Raw genomic sequence first — 26,031 nt, 5'->3', positions numbered from 1 at the left:
GGCCTTTTTTCACCACCTTGGTTATCGGTATCTGCAAAATCCACTATCGGTCAACATCTAGTTGACGGGGCAGCGTATCTTTTTTTCTACCCAATAATTGAGTAATGGTAACTGTATAAACCTTACGTGAAACTTTGAATTAAACTGAAATGGCAATAATGTCAAATTCGATAAATATCTTTTAAAATTATTTTCTTTTACTTTTTTTCCCTTCTCTTTAATTTTCCTGGCTTAGATAACACAAAATGCATAAATAAAAAATTTAAAAAAAAAAGAGTACATCCAAATGTTGGGTAAAATAGCCCATGTTATTTAAACTAAAGATACTTTTTAGTATTTCATATTACAGTATATGTATAATCAACAATTCGATGGATGGATGGATGATAGTAGATCAAGAGAGTTTGCTCGTCAATTGTCCGGTATTATTAAATACTTCTTTTCCTTTTCCCAACAACACTGTCAGTCAAAATCAGCATTAACTCAACAAACAATAAAGGTTATAGAAATAAACATTATATAATGTCTATGCTTCATATGTGTCATATGTTGTGTTTTGCATTAATAATCATGATTTAGTCCATAAACAGTGATGGTGACAGTGACTTTGCTCCGTTACAATCCTCTATATGTAAATATTCCCCAAATTAAGCTTTATAAATCTTTTTATTTGGCCACAGAGGAACATGATGAAAAAATAAATGAATATTGTCAACTATTGGTGTTAACTTTTTCTGATATCCGATAGTTCGAAAAAAAAAACTATCTGCACCGATTAATCGGTAAAACCGATTTATTGTTCGACACCTACTGTATGATGCCTTAAAATGCTGCCTAGATAGACAGCTCACTATCTCAATCTTCAAGCTACTGTACACATATCTTACCAGTAAATTACATACAAAACCAACTCGTGTGTCTCAAGGATCTGATACCAGATGATTCTGAGAAGTGTGTGAGATTCTTTGCCTTAACTGACCGCCAAGAAGGCATCCATAAGCTAATTAAACATTTAAATGGCACACACACACCGCCCATCATCATCAGAGCACATCTGTGTGATGTCGTTCAGGAAGGAGAACTCCTCTGCGTTTGACTCGGTGAAGGTCACGCAGTTCTGATGAGGTTTTCTCTCTCTGTACTTGTCTACAGATAACAGAAGCAGTTTCACTCCTACTCGAGTCCTTGACTGTGTTTTCATCTTATCAAGAGCATAAAACACTTCACGAGTCCAACGGCACCTGCTCGAGCACAGGTGGAGTATATGAGATTCACTTACAGTTGCAACTACAACCTCGTAAAAGAGCTGCTGCAGTCAAATATTTTCATGTATATAGTTTCGAGAACTGAGACAGAACTCTTGCACTTATTAATTTATAACATTTGAGAAACCAAAAGAGCTTTTCCTTCAAAAACACATATGTGTGGAGCTTGTTTACAGTAGTTTTGGCCTTGATTGGCCTATAAAACACAGAAGGCACCAATTGACCAGGCATGGAATAAACACGATTAATGTCTTTCACAGAAAGCTGATATTGGACATATATGATCCACAGATGCTCTGATGATGAAGCGAGTGGAATGCACGTACACAGACGACTCTTAAATTCTATGACACAAACCAAAACAACAGCTGAATAATTGGACAATTCATTCGAGCTGTTTAGCAACGAACATCAAACATTACTTTATGAAGGAAGTTAAAAAAAAGGCAAAAACATTTAAAGCATGACAACAGACAAGCAGGTGAAAACAACGTTTTTCAAAACCTCATAAAGTCCAAATCAAACAGTTCTCGCACACCCAGTTTTTGTCCGAAATGTGACATATTTCTGATATTTACCTTATCCATACTTGATTTTATCCATATGGAATTGATTCGATGGTGTAAAGGTTGGATTTTTTTTTTTTTTTAATAACATGCGCTTATGAATCGTGCACAATAAAGATCATTAACATGCATTAATAAAGTAAATAGCAGAACTCTGCTCAATAACAACAGTGTGTCGAGTCTTTGTGTGCGAGTTCCAGCAGCAGCTGAGACAGTAAATCCAGTGTAAACGTGCGCCAGCTGCGAGGTATTTCTGATTCAATGTGACACGCAGAGGCTTTGATTATTTTAGGTGAGGGTGAGCAACATGTATCGATGTGTGTTCATCTGGCTGTGTGAGAGTGGAATTGATTTAACAGCCTAACGCTCAACTGTGTGTTTAACAAGTGTCTGTCAGTAGATCACTTTTCCACATCTCAAAGACGTCACCAAATGTCTCACCAAAGAGAAAAACCCAAAACCAACAGCACAGAGACGGCAGACTTTAGTCCAGTCAGTTTGAACCAGTTTATACATTAAATCACAAATAATAATCAAGCAATAATTAATTTCACCCTCATTATTGTGACACCTGTCAGACTGCACAAAAGCAATGCTCACCTGTTGAATTAGAAACTGAATTCCTCTAATAAAAGCCTCTTTTTATGGGTAGTTGACACGAAATGCTTACGGCAAGTTGGCATGTCCTGAAGTTTTACATGCTAAACTATCCGTGTTAAACAGCATTTAGCTCATTATTTTATAATTTGTATAGCTTTTATGAGCTCATTAATTGAGAGAGTATATGGAAAAGCATTTTAAAAGTTCATTTGTCACACCACAGGACTATTTAAAATGAACTAGTGTGCATGAATATTTACACTTTCCCTTATACATTCCTGTACATTTGAACCTGAAATAGTGATGTTGACTGCGAATAAAAAATAAAGTCAATGGACATGTTTTGCTTCAACTACCCATGTATACATTAAACAGAAGGTATTTTATAGCTCTCTCCAGCGCATATTTGGCAAATGCAGCGATGCAGTTCCTGTGCCTGTCCGACAAATATTCTAAACACAAAACCCAGTGTGCAGTGACACAGACACGAGTTAAACACTCCGATCATAACAGCATGCAAAAATAGATTTATCCTTCACAGACAGACAGACAGACAGACAGACAGACAGACAGACAAAGACTGCCGTAAACACAGCCCGCTAACTGTAGAAAGTTCATGCCTGATACTCACCCTGAGCGGACGAGTGCAGCATCATCAGACCCATCAGAACCAGCAGTCGCGTACCCGTCCAAACCTGTAGCTCCATCCCCAAGACTCGAGCCGCCCGCGTGTGTGTCGCCCGCCTTGGAAACATACACACAAACAGCTCTGTCCACAGTTAGTCCACACTGACAACCGGTCTGTGATGGAGAGAGAGGGAGAGGGTGTTACTCTCTGTGTTTGGGACGTCCCCTTCTCTCCGGACACCTTGTGGAGAGACAATAAAAGTGGCAGCTGATCGGGCCCCCTGCGGCCCCTCCTCACAGCTCACACACAGGGAAGGGCTGCCACTGAAAGGAGGCCAGGGGCAGGAGGGGGCTCATTGTGTGACCCCCAAAGACACAGCAACAGAAAAAAAGCCGACAGTGCTCGGAAGGCCGCCCCTGAGATCCCACCATGGCCCCTGAACCGCACTGACAAATCACCAGCAACACATACAGACAACAACAGTCTCAATTCAGTTCCACTGTTTTATTAAGATTTTGGATAAAAAGTGGTGGTTGCCAAAGTGCTGCTATGCAGTTACTAGGGTGGTTGCCAAATTGTTGCTATGTGGTTACAAGGACGGTTGCTAAAGTGTTGCAGTGCGGTTGCTAGGGCATTCTGGGTGGTTGCTACTGTGTTGCTTTGCAGATGCTAGGGCATTCAGGATGGTTGTCAAAGTGTTGCTATGTGGTTACTAGGGTGGTTGCTAAAGTGTTGCTATGCGGTTGCTAGAGCATTCTGGGGATGGTTGCTAGAGCATGCTGGGTGGTTGTCAAAGTGTTGCTATGTGGTTACTAGGGTGGTTGCCATATTGTTGCTATGCGGATGCTAGGGCGTTCTACATGGTCATCACAGTACTGCTATACAGTTGCTAAGGCATTCCGGGTGTGGTTGCTAAGGAATTCTGTGTGGTTGCCAAATTGTTGTTATGTGATTACTAGGGTGGTTGCTAAGGTGTTGCTATGCGGTTGCTAGAGCATTCTGGGAGGTTGCTACTGTGTTGCTATGCAGTTGCTAGGGCATTCTGGGGACGATTGCTAGGGCATTCTAGGAGGTTGTCAAAGTGTTGCTATGTGGTTACTAGAGTGGTCGATAAAGTTTTGCTATGCAGTTGCTAGAGCATTCAGGGTGGTTGCTACTGTGTTGCTATGCAGTTGCTAGGGCATTCTGAGGATGGTTGATAGAGCATGCTGGGTGGCTGTCAGTGTTGGTATGTGGTTACTAGGGTGGTTGCTAGTGCATTCTGGGTGGTTGCTACTGTGTTGCTCTGTAGTTTCTAAGGTGTTCTAGGTGGTTGCCATAGTATTGCTATGCAGTTTCTAGGCATTCTGATTGGTTGTAAAAGTGTTGCTATGTGGTTGCAAGGACATTTTTTGTGGTTGTCAAACTGTTGCTATGCAGTAATTTGGGTGGTTGCCAAATTGTTGCTATGCGATTGCTAGGGCATTCTGGGTGGTTGCTACTTTGTTGCTACAGTATACGGGTGCTAGGGTTTTCTACGTGGTTGGCAAAGTATTGCTATGCTGTAACCAGGGTGGTTGTCAAATTGTTGATATGTGGTTGCTAGGGCATTCTGGGTGGTTGCTAATGTGTTGCTCTGCCGTTACTAGGGTGTTCTACGTGGTTGCTACGTAGAACACCAGAATGCCCAGCTGCTAGGGCATTCTGGGTGGTTGCCAATGCGTTGCTATGTGGTCACAAGTGTGGTTGCTAAAGTGTTGCTATGCAGTTGCTAGAGCATTCTGTGTGGTTGCTACTGTGTTGCTATGCAGTTGCTAGGGTGTTCTAAGTGGTTACCACGGTATTGCTATGCAGTTGCTAGGGCATTCTGGGGACAGTTGCTAGGGTATTCTGGGTGGTTGTCAAAGTGTTGCTATGCAGTTACTAGGAGGGGGGTTGTTAAAATGTTGCTATATGGTTGCTGGTGTGTTATGGGTGGAATTGCTACTGTATGCAGTTGCTATGATGTTCTGGGTTGTTTATAGCTCAATGCTATGCGGTTGCCACAACATTTCCAGGTAGTTGCCTACTGTCCCATTAAACATATGCATAAATTGATTTTTAAATATTTGGAAGAAAATGTGAGTGGTACTTGCCCGTGCATAATACTCCAACCATGGTGAGTATTTAGTGTGTTGCTATACATTGCTAAGGATTATTTTCACCTGTTTTATCATGTGTGAAAATCATAACTGATCTCTTAGTAAAGTAACAGCACACCTCTTTTCAATTCTAATAGTGATGCTTGACTTACTAGTTATAGATCAACATTGTAAATCACATCTTAGTAGTTTAGGGCACCAAAACATCACAGTATATTCTCAGTCGTACTGTTGTAAATACTTCTTCCTGTGGGGCTGGTTAAGCATTTCCTCTTCGGGGTGCCAGCAGGTGATTGACAGCTCATTATGGGTCGGTTACAGAACACAGAGCAGCCAGTGAGAAAACACAACAGCAGAAACAGCGCATGACAAAAGCCATTAACACGTCAGGTGATTGTGAGACTCACCTCGAGGCTGCGGAACGCCCCCTCTCGCCCAAATCTCCAGTGAAAACTCACCCGAACACACCAGTCACAGACTCGCGCTCAGATACAACTTAAGCTGATTAACTGCACTATTACCGAGATTACATCAAGACCGCAGGAATTTCACATGAGAAATTATCGGAATGAATGTTTGAAAAACTTTACACTTCAGACTCAACGAGTCAAAATCACTAATAATACTTAGTGTTAGTGTTAGTGATTTGAACAAAATTCAGTAAGTCATCCTGCAGCGTTTGTGTTCCAGACATGATCCCTCAAATCATGTGTCTTAAGGAGAGGTGTGCAGTTACTTTAATAAGAGATCACACTTACCATTTTCACCTGGATAAACCCCATAGACTTACATTGAAGGAGAGACTCCAGTCAAAACTAGAGAGCAGAATATCACAGAGACTCTTTTGAATTGAGCCAGTAAACAACAACCCTGGTAACTACACCCCAGAAAGTGCTTTGAGTGTTTGCTGTGTGTACCGCAGTAACCCTGCTTTCCTCCAGCTGAACTGAGAGATGAATTGATTAACTCTATTGAGATGAGAGAGTGAATGTCCTTCACTGTGAGATGAATCACTCATCCTGCTGTGTCCCCCTCACATCCCCCTCCAACGCTCCGCAGTTTCCTCTGTTCTCTGGCCACGGCTCTCCAAAGAACTCTGGAGGTGTGTATACTTGATTAGCTATACTTTAGGGACAAATTTGTACACAGATGAGCTAAATCTGACAAAACCTCCCTTTGAGGACATCTGGGGACATCCTCATTTGAAAAAACAATTCATACTTTCAGGTCCCAGGGAATGATTATTATTCAAATAAATTTTACCTCCAACTTTTTGTTATATGATGGTCTTATTAAAACTGCAACGGAAACATTTAACCAAGCATTCAGTAGTTATTTTTGGCACTTGTTAATCTTTGGAAAGGTAAATATTACTTGTTAGGAGAATATTTGTATTTTATTCCAAACTAGCTGTAATTTTGCCATGCAAAAAAATAAAATAAATAAATGTGAAAATATAACTTGATTATGTATTCAGAATACTTAAAATGTTAGCTATGAAATTAGTCTTAGCAAGACAAAGGAGTCGGTCATTTTATTTGAAAAAACATTAAAAATGTCATTTCCATCATTGTCATTTCCAGCACAGAATTATATTAAACAAAATACAGAATCATATCTGATACAGTATAATATTAATATGCATACACACATACATATGTACGCGCACACACACACACACACACACACACACACACACACATATATATATATATATATATATATATATATATATATATATATATATATATATATATATATATATATATATATACACACATATACATACAAATTTTTATAAGCTTATAACTCGAAGGAAAACAAAAAAACAAGGAGGGTCAGTGTTTGGTATCATTGTAAAGAAAACTTTTTAAGAAACTGTATGATACAGATTGATACATTCTGAGACCCTCTGAAAAAACTGCTGAAAAAAATAAAAGCCAATGAGCCAAAAATGTACTTTTTTTCCCTTATTTTTCTGATTTGATATTATATATCTCTGGGTGTAAATAAAGTGGCTCTGAAAAACTGCTTTTGTTCTGTTCCCAATCATGTCAACTGTATCTCAGAAACATTTTGTGTTGATACGACAAAGCAATCAAAAGTTATAGCATTACAAATATAATTTATCAGTGTCCAAAAACATCTCCAAATAAATAAAACATAATAATTGTACATAAGAACTAATTACACATGCAAACACAACGACTAAAGGTTTGCATAGCATGCAGACATGATTTTAGTAATGAGATTTCACAGAATGAGTTTCATTCTGTGTCATTTGAGTCATCATTGAGTCTGTGTCATGTATTTGGCGCCATCTCCTGGTGGTAATATGTAACATTGTGCTTCATGTGGATTATCTAATGATCTATGCATCTGATTACCTTGTGTGTGGGCTCTTTAGAAAGATAATCACCTCCTCTAAGAAATGGTATGTGAAAAATGTGGCTTATCAGCAACAGCAACATAATTGTCAAAGATGTATACTTAGCTATTACTCGCTATATTTTTGTCTGTGAGTAAAACAAATAGACTGGTTGTATTTTACTCTATGAGAGTTTTCCAACAACATATGACACATGACTATTTGATCAGTTTGATGTTTTTACTGATTGCAATAATATGTGCAGTGCAACATTTTTTGAAATTATCAAAATGAAACACTTTTGATTTGTCTTAAAATTTCAAAGCACTTGTTCAGTTTTGGTCATAATGTCTACATGCATTGTAAAATAGAGCATCTAATCTTTCAAACGAGACCTATTTTGTGTTGGTCAAGACTGTAGTTATTAATATATTGATAATTATTTCTCACAGGCCCATCTGAGCTTTAACTTAAAATGCAAAAAGTTTTCTTTTAGGGTTTGTATTGGTCTATAGTAATTATACTTAGCTTTATATAAAAACAATAGTCTATGGTATGTCCTCATTTAGATAGCATTAACATGTCTGTATGTTTTTACATAACTATTGTACACTTTGCGTGTATAAAACTCTCTTTTGTGATGCCCTCAGAGGTCAAAATGATTCATAAAGTAAATCATGTTTAAGTTATATTTTAGAGTAATTTTTTTTACTCTGTAGTCATAAATCACTTTATATAAAAACAACAAAAAAGTCTATGACATGTCTTATTCAACATACTGTAAATGTGTGTGAATAAGTGTTTGTGTACAGGAGAGAGGACAGAATGAAAAACACTGAAACGGGGAGAAAGTTCTGGCGAGAACAACAGAGCGAATGCAGTGGGGCGGCAGTGATGTGATCTGCTCTTTTAATGCGGCACTGCCGCTGTCAGGCCTCATTTGGTGAGCGTGCTAGATTACATGTGATCGGGGCGACCTCTCGGGACACTCTAGTGGTTTGAGCTGTGAGTAGGTCAGGGCCGCTCACACACTCCCCGCAAGCTCTATCAAGCACCCAGTGTGACGCCCGTTCGCCCCACGTGAAGAATGAGAGGGGGGCGGCTACACGCTCTGATTCCACAACACAAACCACACCGGAACTTTCCCCAAAAACTGGCTCAGAAATTCTGCCCAGGATAATGAGTGTTTCAGCATCGAATTATTAATATAAACATGTTTCTGATAGGAAATAATACTACAGCAAAAGAGAATTCACCTCTATTGTAAAGCAATATAAAACAGACAATAAAGAACTATTCAAGGCCTGAAACCGGTTCTATCATGGGAGTCATTCAAAGAGATAGTTCACCCAAAAATGTACTACTTTAATGACTGGGTGTTTTCCAACTTGAGCACAGTTTGCGGGACTTTTGACCCATATGTGAACACCCCAAATGATCTCAGACCCCCCTTTAATATAAACTGAACAGAGAGCATCTCGGGCGATGGTCCAAGTATGGTTTGCTAGTAACGTTTATTGTGAACACAAAGTGCTCGATCCACAAAAACACAGACCCTTTAACTGGAAAAGTGGACCAAAAAGAGATCTGAGCCCACGGACAATAAGAACCTGGTCTCTTTTCACTAGGTTCACTTTTGGTACACTTAACCCTTATGTTGTGTCCCGGACATTTTTACCCGGAAGACTTTTTTTTACTTAATCCAATTGGAATAAAATTCCTCATATGTTATCTGAAAACACACACAAAAAAACCTTGTGTTCCCGGTCAAAAATGACCGTATATACAGAAAATACACAAATATTAAGTGTTCAGAAGCATCACAATTCTTTAGATGAGCACATATGACACACAAAGTCCTTGGACATGCGCACACACAACAACACACACAACACACACACACAATGTGTATTGAGCGCCCTTTCGTGCATCGTCTTTCCATATACACTCTTTGAGGAATATTTCAAGATCTGCTGATCATATTATGTTGTGTTTGGGCTCGTTTGAATCGGGATAGTCTGCTGTAAGTTGCGATAAATCATTGTCTATGTTATATGGATGTTTTAGGAAGAAATAAGGGAAAATGTGACAAAAAGACACTCCTGTTTATTATATTTTTGTGTGTCGGTGGGAATTTCATACATTAATACGCACTGTAGTTTGGCCTCTGAGTGAAACAAATTTGCACAGTGCATTTTACTAATTGAGACCTTTCTAACGATATATAACACATGGCTATTTCATCTTTTTTATAGTTTTATGAACTCTGAATAGAATTGCTGTGATAACAAATTTGCAAACTATGAGTGAAACAGTTCTTAATTGTCAGTAAATTAAAAAGTATTATTTAAGGATTGATAAGATAAGCTATATATAGTCCAGATTCTAAGCTTTAAAATGACACCTATATTGTTCAGATCAAACAAGTGGTTATTCATATTACATCATTATTTTTATTATTATTTATTTATTTATTGTCCGCAGGGAGTGCCTCCCAGTGGCCCGGTTTAAGCTCAGCTTCTATCAATAAAGTACATATTTTTTTTAAATATGTTCAAAAAAGGAGTACAAAACCTGTCATAATTACTAAAAAAGAAGTTGATAAAAAGATCTAATGCAAATCTTGTTACAGTGTATGCAATATGAGAGATGACAGGGAACACAAAACAAGGGTTAAAAGGGTCTGAGTTAGATAACTGAACTAATATAGTATTTTTATAGTGCTTTTTTTGTTATTTTTGGAGTTTGACAGCCCCTGGTCACCATATGTTTTCACTATACGGAAAAAAGCAGCGTGAACATTCTGGCAAACATCTCCTTTTGTGTTCCACAGAAGAAAGTCATTCAGGTTTGGAATGGCACGAAGGTGAGTAAATGATGACATAATGATTTCAATACTGGTGGAAATCAAATTACCCACCAAACACACAAACGGTCCAATTAAATGTCAGACATCGGCACCAGAAAAGACAAGAGCAGGACTGTAACTGTGAGGATTTATTCTCTCTCATGTTGCTGGGAAATCTGTGAGGCAATCACAAAATTCACAACTCAAGTGAGGAACAAAGAGAGAGAGAGAGAGAGGGCTCAAACGGTCTCGAGTTTCAATGGCCGCTGACGGAATGTGAGCATGAGCGATGTTCCGGCTGACAGCGGCGCTGACCCATGCGACTGTGAAATTTCAACGGCGGATTTTCAGCGTTTGAGAGTTTGATCAAGGAATCTGTGAAAGCCGTCCACTTCCTTTAAGACAACAGCTGCATGGAGGTGGGAAACTCAATCAGATCCCAAAACCCCACATTCTCAGATCATCAGCGTCGCCGGCTGGCGAGCTTCCTTCTCCGCTCTTCACCTCCTGATTTGCACTTACGACCCTGATCGCTGTTAATCTCGGGGACTGCAGTCTCACAGAGCAGTATGGCGAACAAAACAATGTTTTCATGCCAATAAAATAATTGATTATGTCCATTTCTACCTAGAAATACATCTTGAAAACTGATGGTGCGTTCATGTCATTTCAGAATTATCATTTACAAGTTGTAAACTCGGAATTCTATAAATGCTCCGACTTGATAGTCATGACATCATGTAAAAAGAACCAATACGGCAGCGGCCTCAACACTTAAAAGTAGTTTACATATATATGTATATATATATATATATATATATATATATATATATATATGTTTGATAAGCCATTTTATTAAAGCCACTGTTACCAGGAGCACTTTGTTCTTAAACATTTTACAACAACATATAGTATAAAAGGAGTTAATAAAAATGATAACATGTTTTGCTGTAATCAACAACAAAGCCACACATGGATCCATTCTGGTGTTGCCACAGAAACAAATAATTCCGAGAGGAATCTCAGAGTTGTTACCTTGTAATTACAGTGATACCGACATGATGTGAACAGTGGTATGTGTTTTCTAATGCTGTCATTAGGGATGGGACAATATATCAAATTTCGATATATTGTGAACCAAAAAAAATTACGAAACATACCGTGGCATATCTCAATATTTGCAACATTGTTTTCTGTCCATGTGATCATAAATGAAATGACCCGTCAAACATCATAATCTCTCTATCACTTGATTTGACCCCTACTGCGCTTTTATCTACACAGTTTACAGGGTTCACAAGGTCCTTGAAGTGCTTGAATTTAGCTTATAGAAATGTAAGATCAGGAATACCTGGAAAATCACCTTGTTTTGATGAAAAGTGCTTGAGACAGTGCTTTAAAACAGATCATTTCCTCCGTGTAATGTGTGTCCATCAAACATGAGGCGACTCCACTTTCACTGAATAATGTGTCTTAATATCCGTTCTGTTCTTTACAGTCAGGTAATTAAGTAAAAATAAATATTCATTTTAATCTCACACAGTATGGATGCGCTAAAGAAACGAGAGATTCTCGTTGATGTTCGCTTAACCGGAACACTGTGAGCCGCTCGTTGAACTCTTAAAGTGACAGTAACCCTTTTAAGTGTTTCTTATACAAATGAATGTAAACTCAATGTTATTACTTGTAAACTATACACATTATTTCAAACAGTAATAGCTCAATGTCGTGTTATAATGTCAATTAATATAATTTTTACAAAGTTAAAATGTGATGATAATAATGATGACAAACAAATTATTAAAATATAAATATTCACTTTCACATACTTCTTTCAGGACAGGTTTTGTTCAGTTCTGTTGCTTGTTCTGCACCTGATCAGACTGAATGTAGCTCACTATTTTTAAAAGCTTATTTGTTTATGATCTTTTCTTACAGAGAAACTCTTATTATTTCAACTTTGAGCATTTATATTGTGTATTAAAGAAATTTATTTTAATGAGAAATTATGAGTATTTTTTCCACAGGTCATTTAAGTATTATTATATCGAATCGAGATTATATCAAATCGTGAACCTCATATCGTAAATCGAACCGAATCGTGAGATAACCATATCGTCCCGTCCCTAACACTATATATCAAGTTGTCCAAACTTTTCTTAATTTGGAATGCCCAATTCTCACTACTTAGCAGGTCCTCGTGGTGGCGCGGTTACTCACTCAATCAGGGTGGTGGTAGACAAGTCTCCGCTTCTGATACTGTCAATCCGCGCATCTTATCACGTGACTCATTGTGGATGACACCGCGGAGACTCACAGCATGTGGAGGCTCATGCTACTCTCCGCGATCCACACACAACTTACCACACGCCCCACCGAGAGCGAGAACCACATTATAGCAACCACGAGGAGGTTACCCCATGTGACTCTACCCTTCCTAGCAACCGGGCCAATTTGGTTGCTTAGGAGACCTGGCTGGAGTCACTCAGCACACCCTGGATTTGAACTCACGACCCCAGGGGTGGAAGTCAGCATCAATACTCGCTGAAAGTTGTCTTAATTAAACATTACTTGAAATGTCAAGGTTTGGGCTGACATTTCAAATATCTATGCTCCTTGAAATTATTTTTCATACAAATCCATAGACTTAAGATTTTAAGTGTTAATATCTCAAATGATTGAGTATAACATTGAGGCTATGGGGAATACCCATAATCCTTTGTCAAAGGGAACTTATGGAGGCAATTAAAAAGTTGTTAAGAATTCATAGAAGTTTTAGCTCTTTTGTAGAATTTATTTATTTAGTTATTTATTTTTTGTGATGTCATCATTCGAGTGATCGATGTCCCCTTTGGTCAAGTTGGACCCTGTTAACACTATCTCAGTTCTCCTTGTGCATGTGCAACTGAAATACAGGCAAATACGCATTTCAAGTTATAATAAGATAGAACAAGTTATAATCTTCTTTATTTAAGCTGTTTTATTGTATGATCTAAATTTGTAGAAACAACAATATTTAAATAGCAAATCTGAGTTTAGAATGCTTGCATCAAGTTAACTTAAATAGTTAAGTTCATTCGGTATGAAGAGCAAGTTAAGTGAATTTAACCTGTTCAACTCTGTGGATTTGCCGGTGGGTCCAAATGGGGGCGCTACACCACAAAAAAAGTTTACGCTTAAAATGCTCAAGTCCCTGTATATACTTAAGTGAGGTATATGAGGTATCGTTTGAAAGCTTAGAATCTGAACTTTTCAAAGATAAACATCACTTCTGCATTTATGTTGCTTAAAATAACAAAATAAGGCCTTAAAACATCCGCGTCACAAATAAGCGCCACCTAGTGGTTATCTCGTAGAAATATTAATATGAAGTCATATCTCAAATTAAAGCTCTCGATCTCAGGAATGTGACTGTAGAGTCTCTTTTGTTGCCCTAACACCACAGTTTAAAAGATTTTCAAAAGAATCACAAAGTGAAATATGATATTTGTCATCAAATACAAATGTCTCATTTATGCTCCAATAGCAACAAATAAAAACATATCTAATTTTACCTTAGGAACTTATCTAAAAAAATTACCCATTTTTAATTATCTATGAGCTTGCTTGTGTGAATAATCCAATGTTATATCTTAGATGTCCAGAACAAAATATGTAGTACCGCAGGAAATACATGCTAAACAAATCATCAGAAAAATATGTTAAAGATTATTAATAATTATTAATGATTATATATCATCACAAAGGGGAGTATCTCAGCTTTCTAATGACAACTAGATTGAGCTTCTATAAACTGAAACAAACTGAAATCTATTGTATTATTAAGTGAAAATATTCACTGACCGTTGATCTCCTGTGCACGTTCATGATAGAACACGAGAGCAACAGTTCACACAGACCCCTCGTGACATTGGGGCGTTCAAGTGAAAACTTGTTTTGTTTATCTAAAAACAGGTCCTCCACAGTGGTAATGACAACAGAACATAACACAACTGCACACAAAACAGAGAACAGAACTTACTAAACATGTCTGAAGAGTTTGTAGTTGAAGAATTGATGCATTTCTATGCCCAGCCTTATTTTTTTGGTGAAAAAAGATCAACGGTCAGTGAACATTTTCACTAAATAATACAAGCACAATATAAAATACAAATCCATAAAACCTACAGTTTCTTATTTAAAAGTCTGACTGAGGTTGGTACAAAATAATTTTTAAAACGGTTCGATTTGCATAGCAGAACTCTGAACCGTCTATCTGAAGGTAAAAGTCTATATTCCTCATTGAAGATGTGGGTCCCATCAGATATGATATTTTGAGCTTGCCTCAGTGTAGACTGCTCATATAGCTGGTTTTCTTTACACCCAATGATTGTTATGGCAGTATGTAGAAGGCATGCAAGCTTTGATTTTAACTGTAATAACAGATTACCATACCATATCTTATCAGGCTTTCAATATCAGATAAATAAAATAAAAACTGAATTTTCTGATTCACCTACATTCACATATAGGGTTATAACAACACAGGGGTGAGTAAACAATGACTGAATTTGCATTTTTGGGTGAACTAATCCTTTAACTGTAATTCAGTGAAGTTTATTTGAAGGTATTTTTAAAAGACACTTTCATACTAATTTGTTTATTGTTAATAAGCACATTTAATACAACCAGTCACAAGCTGAATTGTTGATTAAGAGCTGTTGATTAACTGTTGCAATAACTGCCTGAATAGTCATCTTCAAAATAATAAGTTGCACAAAAGTGTCCTGCAACCTCAAGCCTCTGTGATGTTCTGCTCTCTAGGTCTGACTGGAGTCCCTCTTTCAATGTAAGTCTATGGGGTTTTATCAGGTGAACATGGTAAGTGTGATCTCTTAGTAAAGTAACAGCATACCTATCTTTATCATTCATGTCTGGAGCACAAACACTGCAGGATGAGTTATACGTTGAGGTCACACAGACTAGAGTATTTCTTAAAACTTCAAACATCTTCAAATCAAAAGATAAAGATAGACAGTGAAAGTCTCAGTTTTCATTAGAAGATTAATTGTTGTGGTTGTTGAGAGTTTCTTGAGATCGCAACAGAGTCCTTTCAAGATTTCAGCATCCCAACCGTGAGCTGCTGGTGAGCAAGAGAAAGACCATCCTCATGAATATGCAAAGCCACAGAGCGCCAAACAATCACTGAGGCTTTGAAGTCACCGGGAACGCTGTGTAAGGCAAAACAAGACTCTCCAGAGTACTATACACTGTAGGACTTTTCCTTTTGCCATATCACCCTGCAGCTCAAGACCGGTTGCCCACTGAAGCTAAGCAGGGTTGAGCCTGGCCAGTACCTGGATGGAAGAGCTCCTGGGGAAAACTAAGGTTGCTGCTGGAAGGAGTGTTAGGGAGTCCAGCAGGGGGTGCTCACCCTGCGGTCTGTGTGGGTCCTAATACCCCAGTATAGTGACGGAGACACTATACTGCAAAAAGGCACCGTCCTTCGGATGAGACGTTAAACCGAGGTCCTGACTCTCTGTGGTCTTTAAAAATCCCAGAGCACTTCTCGTAAAGAGTAGGGGTGTAACCCCGGTGTCCTGGCCAAATTCCCCCCATTGGCCCTTCTCAATCATGACCTCCTAATAATCCCCATCCATAAATTGGCTCTATAACTCTACTCTCTCCTCACCACCAACTGCTGGTGTGTGGTGAGAGTACTGGCGCACTATGGCTGCCGTCGCATCATCCAGGTGGATGCTGCACACTGGTGAAGGTTGAGGAGGGTCCCCTGTTCACTGTGTAAAGCACTTTGAGTGTAGTGTCCGAAAAAGAGCTATATAAAATGTAACATTCACATTCTTTAAGATTGTTACTTGTCAGACTGTACGATATAAATGCATTGAGATCGCCATGGCACACTGTGTGACAGTATGTCAGACTGTACAATACACATCCGTGGTCCCAGTCGCCCCGATCAGTGAACGTGATGGTTAATATAACAGAAGTATATAGATCGTTAATAATGAATAGAAGCGAAACGGCGAGATTTGCCCGGATGAGCGTTTTTTTCTTTCTTTCTGAAAGTCAGGGCATCAGCATTTACGTAGCTCCAATACCACTCCATCACCTGTCAAATAGGCCTTTAATAAGACATCCTGCTCACAAATACACAAAATGACAGATGCTGAGAATGAATGCCACTGGGGGAGGTAGACTACAGTAATAATGAGCAAACACAAGCAAAAATTAATTCGAAAAAGAACACCTAAAAATTATGCTTTAAAAAAAAATTATGAACTCCCCCCTGTCTTCCATTGGTCAAAAAAATGGAAAAATCTTAAACCACTGTTTGAGTCGATGTCGTTGTGTCTAGCTGGTTTGGGATGCACAAACATTTCAGTTTTTTACCCCACATAGTGTCTAAAGTTTTGCATTCCTTTGGATTAGCTTTATCCATCCTTTATGAAAATGAACCATGATTTTACTACAGTAACCATATTTTAAAGCTATGATAAAGCTATTGCAAGGGATCGCAAAACTATTTCAGAAAATAAACTCTCTCCCTGTCCTCTAAGGGGCTCCGTACTACGGTAAAAGAAATACAACAGCAAAGGGAACTTTACTTTAAAGGGAATGGCAATATCTGCACATCAAACTGTTCACAAAATCAGAGCTGAGGATGAAAAAATGTGCCAGAGTACACAGTGTATCTTCACATTGTGTTTTATGACTGTTTTGGGTGCATAAAGATTTGCAGGTCATAATTAAAAATGTGAGAAATGGGCACGCGCTCAGGCACCTCGTGTTACATGCCAAGAGAGAATTCTGCAAATGCCATGAAGTGAGTAGATGCCTGTATATATGTCACCTGCGAGGCATTAGCATGTTTCATCACAGAAATATATCACCTTTCCAAAGCAAACAACTTATAAAAACAACACAAGCTTAAAACTCCACAGCAGACATGCTGCCTTACTGTAGTGAACAAAGTATATCCAGCATCACAAGACTTCTGCACTGAACTGTGTTGTGTCTACATGTGGTCAGCTGTGTTTGGGTTATTACAAATACAGGGTGGCTAATCTGAGCTAGCAATCCAAAATATGCCAGTTCAAACCCTAGAAACAAGCATGGGATGATTCTCTCCTCATATTAAATGTCACTTTCAATAAGAGAGAATCTGCTAACTAACTAAACAAAGAAAACAGACAAACTAACTAACAAACAAACAAACTGACAAACTAACAAAAAAACAAACCAACAATCAAAATTAACAGACATATCAAACAAAAACAAACGAACAAACTAGCAAGCTAACGAGTAAACTAACAAAGAAAGCAGACACACTAACAAACAAACAATTTCTCTCCCTATAATAAATGTCACTTAGAGTATCTGCTAACAAACGAATTAAACAAAGAAAACAGACAAACTAACCCAAAAAAAAACGTACTAAAACAAACTAACAAAAAACTAAAACAAATCAAATTTAACTAGCAAACCAACTAACTAACAAACTAATAAATTAAACTAAAACTGACAAACAAAATTAACTAACAAAAACAAACAAAAACTAACAAATTAAGGCAAATAAAAACTAAAACAAACTAACTAGTTAGCAAAATAACAAATAAACAAACTAACTTTAACTAGCAAACCAACTAACACTAACAAACTAAATTAACAAACTGACTAAAACAAAATTAACTAACAAAAACAAACAAATAAAAACTAACAAACTAAAAATTAAGACAAATAAAAACTACAACAAACTAGTTAACTAGCAAACTAACACATAAACAAACTAGAACAAACTAACAAACTAAAAAACTAAAACAAAATTAACAGACAAATAAAAACTAACAAAAACAAACTAACAAATAAACAAACTAGAACAAACTAACAAACTAAAACAAACGAAATTAACAGACAAATAAAAACTAACAAAAACTAGTTAGTTACCTACCTAGCAAACTAATAAACAAATGAACAAACTAAAACTAAACTAACAAACTCACAAACAAAAAACTACACCAATATTAACTAACAAAAACTAACAAGCAAACAAGCTAACTAGCAAACAAACAAACAAAACAATTATTAAACTAACTACACAAACAAATAAAAAAATTAACAGACTAACAAAAACTAACTAACAAAAACTAACAAACTAACAAACTAGACTGACAAAAAAAAAAACAATATTACCTGAAAAAATAAATATTGACTGATTACAAAAAAAACTGACAAAAAACCCAAAACAATATTAACTGACAAAAATAAATAAATAAATAAACAAACAAAACTAGCAAACAAACAAACTTAAAACTAATATATTAAACTAACAAACTAAAACAAATAACAGACTAACAAAAATGAACAATCAAAAACTAAAAAAAAAAAAATCAACCAACTAACTAGTAAACTAACTAACAAACTAAAAACTCAAACTAACAAACCATAAAACGAACAAAACAAAACTAAGAAAAATGAACAAACAAAAGCTTAAACAAAAACCTAACCACATAACTACACAATAAACTAACTAACTAGCTAGTTAACCAACTAACAAACTCAAGTTAGCTTATTAATTAACTAATGAACTAAAGTTATAAGGAACTCGCTCCCTGAGTCTGGTTGTGTCAGAGTGAATCGCACAGTCTCTGAGTGCTGGTGGGCGTCTGCTGCGGTTGTAAAATGTGAAATTGCACTCTGTGCGAGTCAAATGAAAAATATTATGGCTGTTAAGAGTCTGTGGGTATTTTTACTGTGGGATGTATAGAGTTACTGTATTTCATTCAGTAGATTTAAAGTAGACTCTAAACAGTCTGAGAAAGAAATAGGACTTTTACTGTCTGCAAGAGATAAAGTTACTGTCTGTTTTTCTTTAATACAGATCTTTAACTCTTGAGAAACAGAAATAATTTCCATACACTTAATTGAATGAGTTTTCCTGAAGGACTGGAGGTTTTTAAAGTGGACAGATGGGAGTTAAACTCTGAATACAGTGCCTGTGTGTGTAGCTCAGTTTGCATCACTATAAAGAACATTACAAAAACCTTAAAGGAGTAAAAGTATGTTAAAATACTTTCTTGAATGGCAACTAAATATGCAGACAGCTATAACTAAACCATTTGTAGGTTTGCCCTCAAGTGATCTTCATTATTCATGAGCTCATCCTGGTTAAATCGGCCAATCAGAATACACCTGTTGCTGTGCGTCACACCTGCGTATCAGTGAAGAGTGTAAGGGAGGCACATTTGGTTGTTGCACATATTGATGGAGGTGTGCCGTGATTTTGCATCGTCAAAGCAGCAGCAGGCAGAGGCCAAAAACAGCACGTTTCTCTCGCACTAATGAGACGGCTGCTTGTTTGCGTCGGACGGTGAGCCAAATCGTCATAGCTCAGTGTTCTCACCACTTAGACTAACTGTGTTTATTCAGTGAAAAAACTGAAAGCTCATATCATAAACAGATCGTTCCAATGCTAAATACTGATCAGATGAGCTGCGTTCTAAGTCATAAAAAAACATGCGTTTATTCTACATTAAAGTGGCAAGGTGGTACATAGCTTGGCAACCGTAAACAGCCTACGTGTCAGGGCTGGATGTAGGCATGGGCAGGGGTGGGCTGAGCCCACCCAAACGTGAGTCTTACCCACCCAATCAAACATTTGGCAAACACGGTATTAAATAAAATGTTTTATTTTTCATGATTTCTGCATTGGTTAAAAGCAATTTGGGGGCGGGCTATGTGCTGTAAACATTGAGGATTGGCCGTCCCAACCACTCACAAAATAGCATCAGAAATTTGTAGTTTTTTTCTATTTTTATCATTGGCCGAAAGAAACGACCCACTCAAGAGGCGGCTGCTGCAAAACCAGAGAATCGTCATGCGAGTGAGAACGGTAATAAGAGACATTTGTGTGCAGTGCATATGTTTTTAGTGTACATAAAAAGCCTGGTGGCTTCTGTAACACAGGCTCCCTCTTCCCGCTTATCAAACATCTCCTTCATGCAGCGGGTGTTCGCGAATACCGGACTGGAATTGTAAAGCACCATCCCGGCCAGTATTAGCTGATGGTACCGTACACGATCACAGACACTATACTGCCAAAAGTATTCGCTCATCTGCCTTTAGACGCATATGAACTTAAGTGACATCCCATTCTTAATCCATAGGGTTTAATATGACGTCAGCCCACCCTTTGCAGCTATAACAGCTTCAACTCTTCTGGGAAGGCTTTCCACAAGGTTTAGGAGTGTGTTTATGGGAATTTTTGACCATTCTTCCAGAAGCGCATTTGTGAGGTCAGACACTGATGTTGGACGAGAAGGCCTGGCTCGCAGTCTTCGCTCTAATTCATCCCAAAGGTGCTCTATCGGGTTGAGGTCAGGACTCTGTGCAGGCCAGTCAAGTTCTTCCACACCAAACTCGCTCATCCATGTCTTTATGGACCTTGCTTTGTGCACTGGTGCGCAGTCATGTTGGAACAGGAAGGGGCCATCCCCAAACTGTTCCCACAAAGTTGGGAGCATGGAATTGTCCAAAATCTCTTGGTATGCTGAAGCATTCAGAGTTCCTTTCACTGGAACTAAGAGGCCAAGCCCAGCTCCTGAAAAACAACCCCACACCATAATCCCCCTCCACCAAACTTCACAGTTGGCACAATGCAGTCAGACAAGTACCGTTCTCCTGGCAACCGCCAAACCCAGACTCGTCCATCAGATTGCCAGACGGAGAAGCGTGATTCGTCACTCCAGAGAACGCGTCTCCACTGCTCTAGAGTCCAGTGGCGGCGTGCTTTACACCACTGCATCCGATGCTTTGCATTGCACTTGGTGATGTATGGCTTGGATGCAGCTGCTCGGCCATGGAAACCCATTCCATGAAGCTCTCTACGCACTGTTCTTGAGCTAATCTGAAGGCCACATGAACTTTGGAGGTCTGTAGCGATTGACTCTGCAGAAAGTTGGCGACCTCTGCGCACTATGCACCTCAGCATCCGCTGACCCCGCTCTGTCATTTTACGTGGCCTACCACTTCGTGGCTGAGTTGCTGTCATTCCCAATCGCTTCCACTTTGTTATAATACCACTGACAGTTGACTGTGGAATATTTAGTAGCGAGGAAATTTCACGACTGGACTTGTTGCACAGGTGGCATCCTATCACAGTACCACGCTGGAATTCACTGAGCTCCTGAGAGCGGCCCATTCTTTCACAAATGTTTGTAGAAGCAGTCTGCATGCCTAGGTGCTTCATTTTATACACCTGCGGCCATGGAAGTGATTGGAACACCTGAATTCAATTATTTGGATGGGTGAGCAAATACTTTTGGCAATATAGTGTAGATGCAGTGTTTTGCGGGATGTGTGCCTGTTAAAAGAGAGATACTGTCCGTCTTCACTTTGCGTCTTTCATCTCTGTTATATACATCTTTTTACAGTGCTATTATACATTGCTGTTTATTTTTTCTACTCTGTTTTTGCGATGAAAACAGCCTTTGGTGCTAACATGGCATTGCTTTCTATCCATTCACACATACAACTAAATACCTGTACATTTCCCTAAATGACTTTACACATGTTTAGATTCACTGGTAAAAATACCAATACCCTTTACTACCCAACAAAGGCCGAACTCAGTAACTAACACTGAAACTGAATTATTTTTTATTTTGTAGTTACTGCATTTTCACACTGTTTTCCCTTCAAATCTGCATATGAGGCAAAGTCGCCCATCACAGGACAGATCATAGTCTAAAAGACGTGATTTCAGTCATAACTCAACTTTGCATTTTACTTTTGTAAGGCAGTATAATTGCTAATTACATTTCTATTTAACCAATTAATCAGAATAGTCAAAGAGAAAGAATCACTTAATATTACTTCATTATTGTAGCGCAGTGATTACTGACGCTGACTATCACCCCTGGAGCCATGAGTTCAAATCCAGGGCGTGCTGAGTGACTCCAGCCAGGTCTCCTAAGCAACCAAATTGGCCCGGTTGCTAGGGAGGGTAGAGTCACATGGGGTAACCTCCTCGTGGTCACGATTAGTGGTTCTCGCTCTCAATAGGGCGTGTGGTAAGTTGTGTGTGGATCGCGGAGAGAAGCATAAGCCTCCACATGCTGTGAGTCTCCGCATCTGATCTTTTGATTTGCATCCATCATGTTCCAAATAATATGAGAAAATAATCAAATGTAAGCACAGGTACCTGTCATTTGTAAAGTACTTAAATGACTGTATTATCCTAAAATATTCCATATCATATGGGATATTCAAATGTAAACAATTTTTTCCATTGAATTTACAGCTAATTTAACTATACCGAGATATATACAGTTACCAGTCTGTGACATAAAGCTACTCGTACTGTGATGTAAGATTTTGGCCATTCTAACATGATAAATGGATTTCAGGGAAATCAAAACGATGAGTTTGGACTTGGGGTTGCTGTGGTGTTCAACGTGATGAAAAGGGTGCGTGTGTGTGTGATTATGGATGAATGCGCGCTGCAGTGAACGTGTCAAGAGTTCATATTCACGCTGTAGATACAAAGCAATCGCACTAACGAGGCGCTGAGCAACCGGGTGGCGCCACCTGCCTCACTCATCCAATTAAAATCCCACAAATGAACTCGATCCACGGCAGAGAACATGTCGAAATATAAAAGATACCAACTGTTTAAGAAATCACTGATAATGAACAAACAACTATTTACGAGCCTGACAGCTTATGATCTGAAAAACGTATGGATTCAAATATAAGGCTGGTTTTGTATGTTTACAGTACGACACGTCCACTAACAGGCAGCGATTGTGTGTCGGCAATGAGCGCGTGCAGGAATGCATGAGGACGGCCAGTGGACACACACAACCAAATTAAACACACACACCTCAACAAACATCAAGCTACTGTGTCATTTCTGTGCTACTGGTGTCAGCGAACAGAACTGCAAAAATTACGACTCTGTCCCAAAAGTATTCCAGCCACAAACTCACACCACTGGTTGAGTCAATGTTGCTCTGTCGGGACGCTCAAACAAACGGCATGATGCTTTGATAGAACCACAGAGTCAGTGTTTACACCCTTCAGATAGTCTTAAAAATGGACGACTGATCTTTCTCAGTGCTCATGTTAGCGGAAATCTGTGGAATGATTGAAATATGGTAAAATGTGTTAGATAGAGCTGAGAGAACTACTCTCTTATCATGAAAACATGCCACATACAGCGATCAGCCACAACATTAAAACCCCCTGCCTAATATTGTGTAGGTGCCCCTCGTGCCACCCAAACAGCGCCAACCCACATCTCAGAATAGCATTCAGACACGCTCTTCAGCAGTTACAGAAATACTCAAACCAGCCCGTCTGGCACCAACAATCATCTGTGTGATTATCTAATCAGCCAATCGTGTGGCAGCAGTGCAGTGCATAAAATCATGCAGATACAGGTCAGGAGCTTCAGTTAATGTTCACATCAACCATCAGAATGGGGAAAAATGTGATCTCAGTGATTTGGAGCATGGCATGATTGTTGGTGCCATTCGCGTGACGTATTCATGTTGGCATGTTCTTTTCTATCAGTTCAGACATCCAGGATGAGCACACAAATGCCCCATTATGAGTAAACAAACAGATAAAACCAACAGAGCTTTTGTCTGTTCCTCCAACTCAGTTGTAAACAGTGCCGCTCTTCCGGGTGTGTCTCACGTGCATCAGTTCTCACGTGAACGTGCCAATGCGATTACGTCACATGCGTACACAGTTAAAAAGTACTTAAACATCGATCCTTTTCGAAACAAAAGTGACTCTGTTGCTTTAGAAGACATTAATTTAATCGCTGGAGTCTTATGCATGACGTTTATGCTGACTGTCTGTGATTTTTGGAGCTTCAATGGTCTGATCACCATCCACTTGCATTTTAAGGACCTACTGAGCTGAGATATTTTACTATTTTTCTTCAAATGTGTTCTGGTGAAGAAAGAAAGTCATACAAGTTTGAGACAGCACATATTGATCTAGTCCTCAAGTGTGAACTCATATTGTGTGTTCAGGCATGTAGCGTGTGTGCCTGCTGTCAGCACACAAACACAATGAGGGAGCAACCATTTAAGCCCAACAGCAGGTGTAGAGATCTTCAGACACGCTTGAGCAGATAAATATAGACCAGAGACTGTTCAACAACACACACACAAATATAAACTGAACCTCAATCATAACACCCAATGGCATTGTTTCTATACCAGAGGAGCTTTTTAAAATCACGTGCTCGGTTGTATCGTATAACAGGGCTCAGACTGCGACTAAATGGCTGAATTTTGCTTTACAATCCGCATATCACAACCTCTATTGAAATGTAGTAACTTTACTACTTTACTAACAGTAACTGTAATAACTATGGTGTTTTAGCAGAAATGTTGTATATATTTATAATAAATGTTACTATTATAATAATTATTTTAAATATTTGATAGAAGTCAAGTTTAGTGCAGTTGTTTTTTTAGTTTCTACATGTGTTTTGGATACTTTTTCTTAACAAATTCCATAGTTTTTATTTTTGTTTTCGTAATCGTAAAAATCGTAATTACATCTAGCCATGGTAATGAGGACCATGGGTTTATCTGTGATTACCATAATCGTACTATTACCACTGTTAAATATACTGTGCAAGAACTATGGTACATTTTCACAAGGGTAACTACAAAGGAGAATTTAACAAAACAGCTTTAACGCCTGGACCCCCATGAACTACATATGTTCAGTTGTAAAGAACTTCAATTAAGAGAAAAGTTCATTAAACCCCTTAAGCTCTATGGTCCTGCCGAGGAGTCCAAAGTGGGGCGCTATATTGCAAAAAAAGTCCCCGTATACACAAGTCAGGCGTATGAGGTATCATTTGAAAGCTTAGAATATGAACTTTTCAGAGATAACCATCACGTCTACATTTATGTTACTTAAAATAACAAAATAAGGCCTTAAATCATTCACATTGAAAATTAGCGCCCCCTAGAGGTAATGGGGTAGAAATATTTATATGAATATAAAAGTCTCCTACATAGCACATAAATGGACAAGTCATATATCAAATGAAAGCTCTCACTCTCAGGATTGTGACTGTATAGTTTATTTTGTTGCACTAATACCACAGTTCAAAAGATTTTCAAAAGAATCACAAAGTGGAATATGATTTCTGTAAGTCATCAAATATAAACATCTCTTTTATGCTCCGATAACTTCTGCTGTAAGCCCTAAATAGCTAAAAACTTTATATCTACTTTTACCTTAGGAAGTTTTCTAAAACATGAGCCATTGTTTACTTGTCTGTGAGCTTGCTTGTGTAAATATCCAATGTTATATCTTAGATGCCCAGAACAAAATATGTCATCCAGAAGAAAAAGCATGCTAAACAAATCATCAGAAAATATGTTTTCGACTATTGATGATAAATCATTACATTTCATCACAAAGGGGAGGAGCTCAGCTTTCTAATGACACCTAGATTGAGCTTCTAGTCCACTCAGAGGCCGAGATATTCAATGAAATAATGAGGGTGGTGCTTGAACTGAAAAATAGACTGAATGTCTATGGACGAGCACATCAGTGAGGGCTAAAATGTGTTAGAGCACCACCTACATTTCAGATCTGTAT

General features: G+C 38.4%; 1 protein-coding gene across 1 annotated transcript in view; it reads right to left on the bottom strand.

Moving 5' to 3' along the window:
* The window catches only part of LOC127433820 (bone morphogenetic protein receptor type-1B-like), a 110,885-nt gene that overhangs the window by 29,309 nt on the left and 55,545 nt on the right, over positions 1-26,031 (bottom strand). Inside the window, exon 3 of the mRNA XM_051686066.1 lies at positions 3,063-3,232. Within this exon, the coding sequence (XP_051542026.1) occupies positions 3,063-3,186 (124 nt within the window). The 5' untranslated portion in view covers positions 3,187-3,232. The remainder of the gene's footprint in view (positions 1-3,062; positions 3,233-26,031) is intronic.

Source organism: Myxocyprinus asiaticus, chromosome 43 (genome assembly GCF_019703515.2).
Source record: "Myxocyprinus asiaticus isolate MX2 ecotype Aquarium Trade chromosome 43, UBuf_Myxa_2, whole genome shotgun sequence".
NCBI lineage: Eukaryota > Metazoa > Chordata > Actinopteri > Cypriniformes > Catostomidae > Myxocyprinus > Myxocyprinus asiaticus.
The sequence above is the reverse complement of the archived record's forward strand: the minus strand, read 5'-3'. Positions and strand labels throughout refer to the sequence as shown.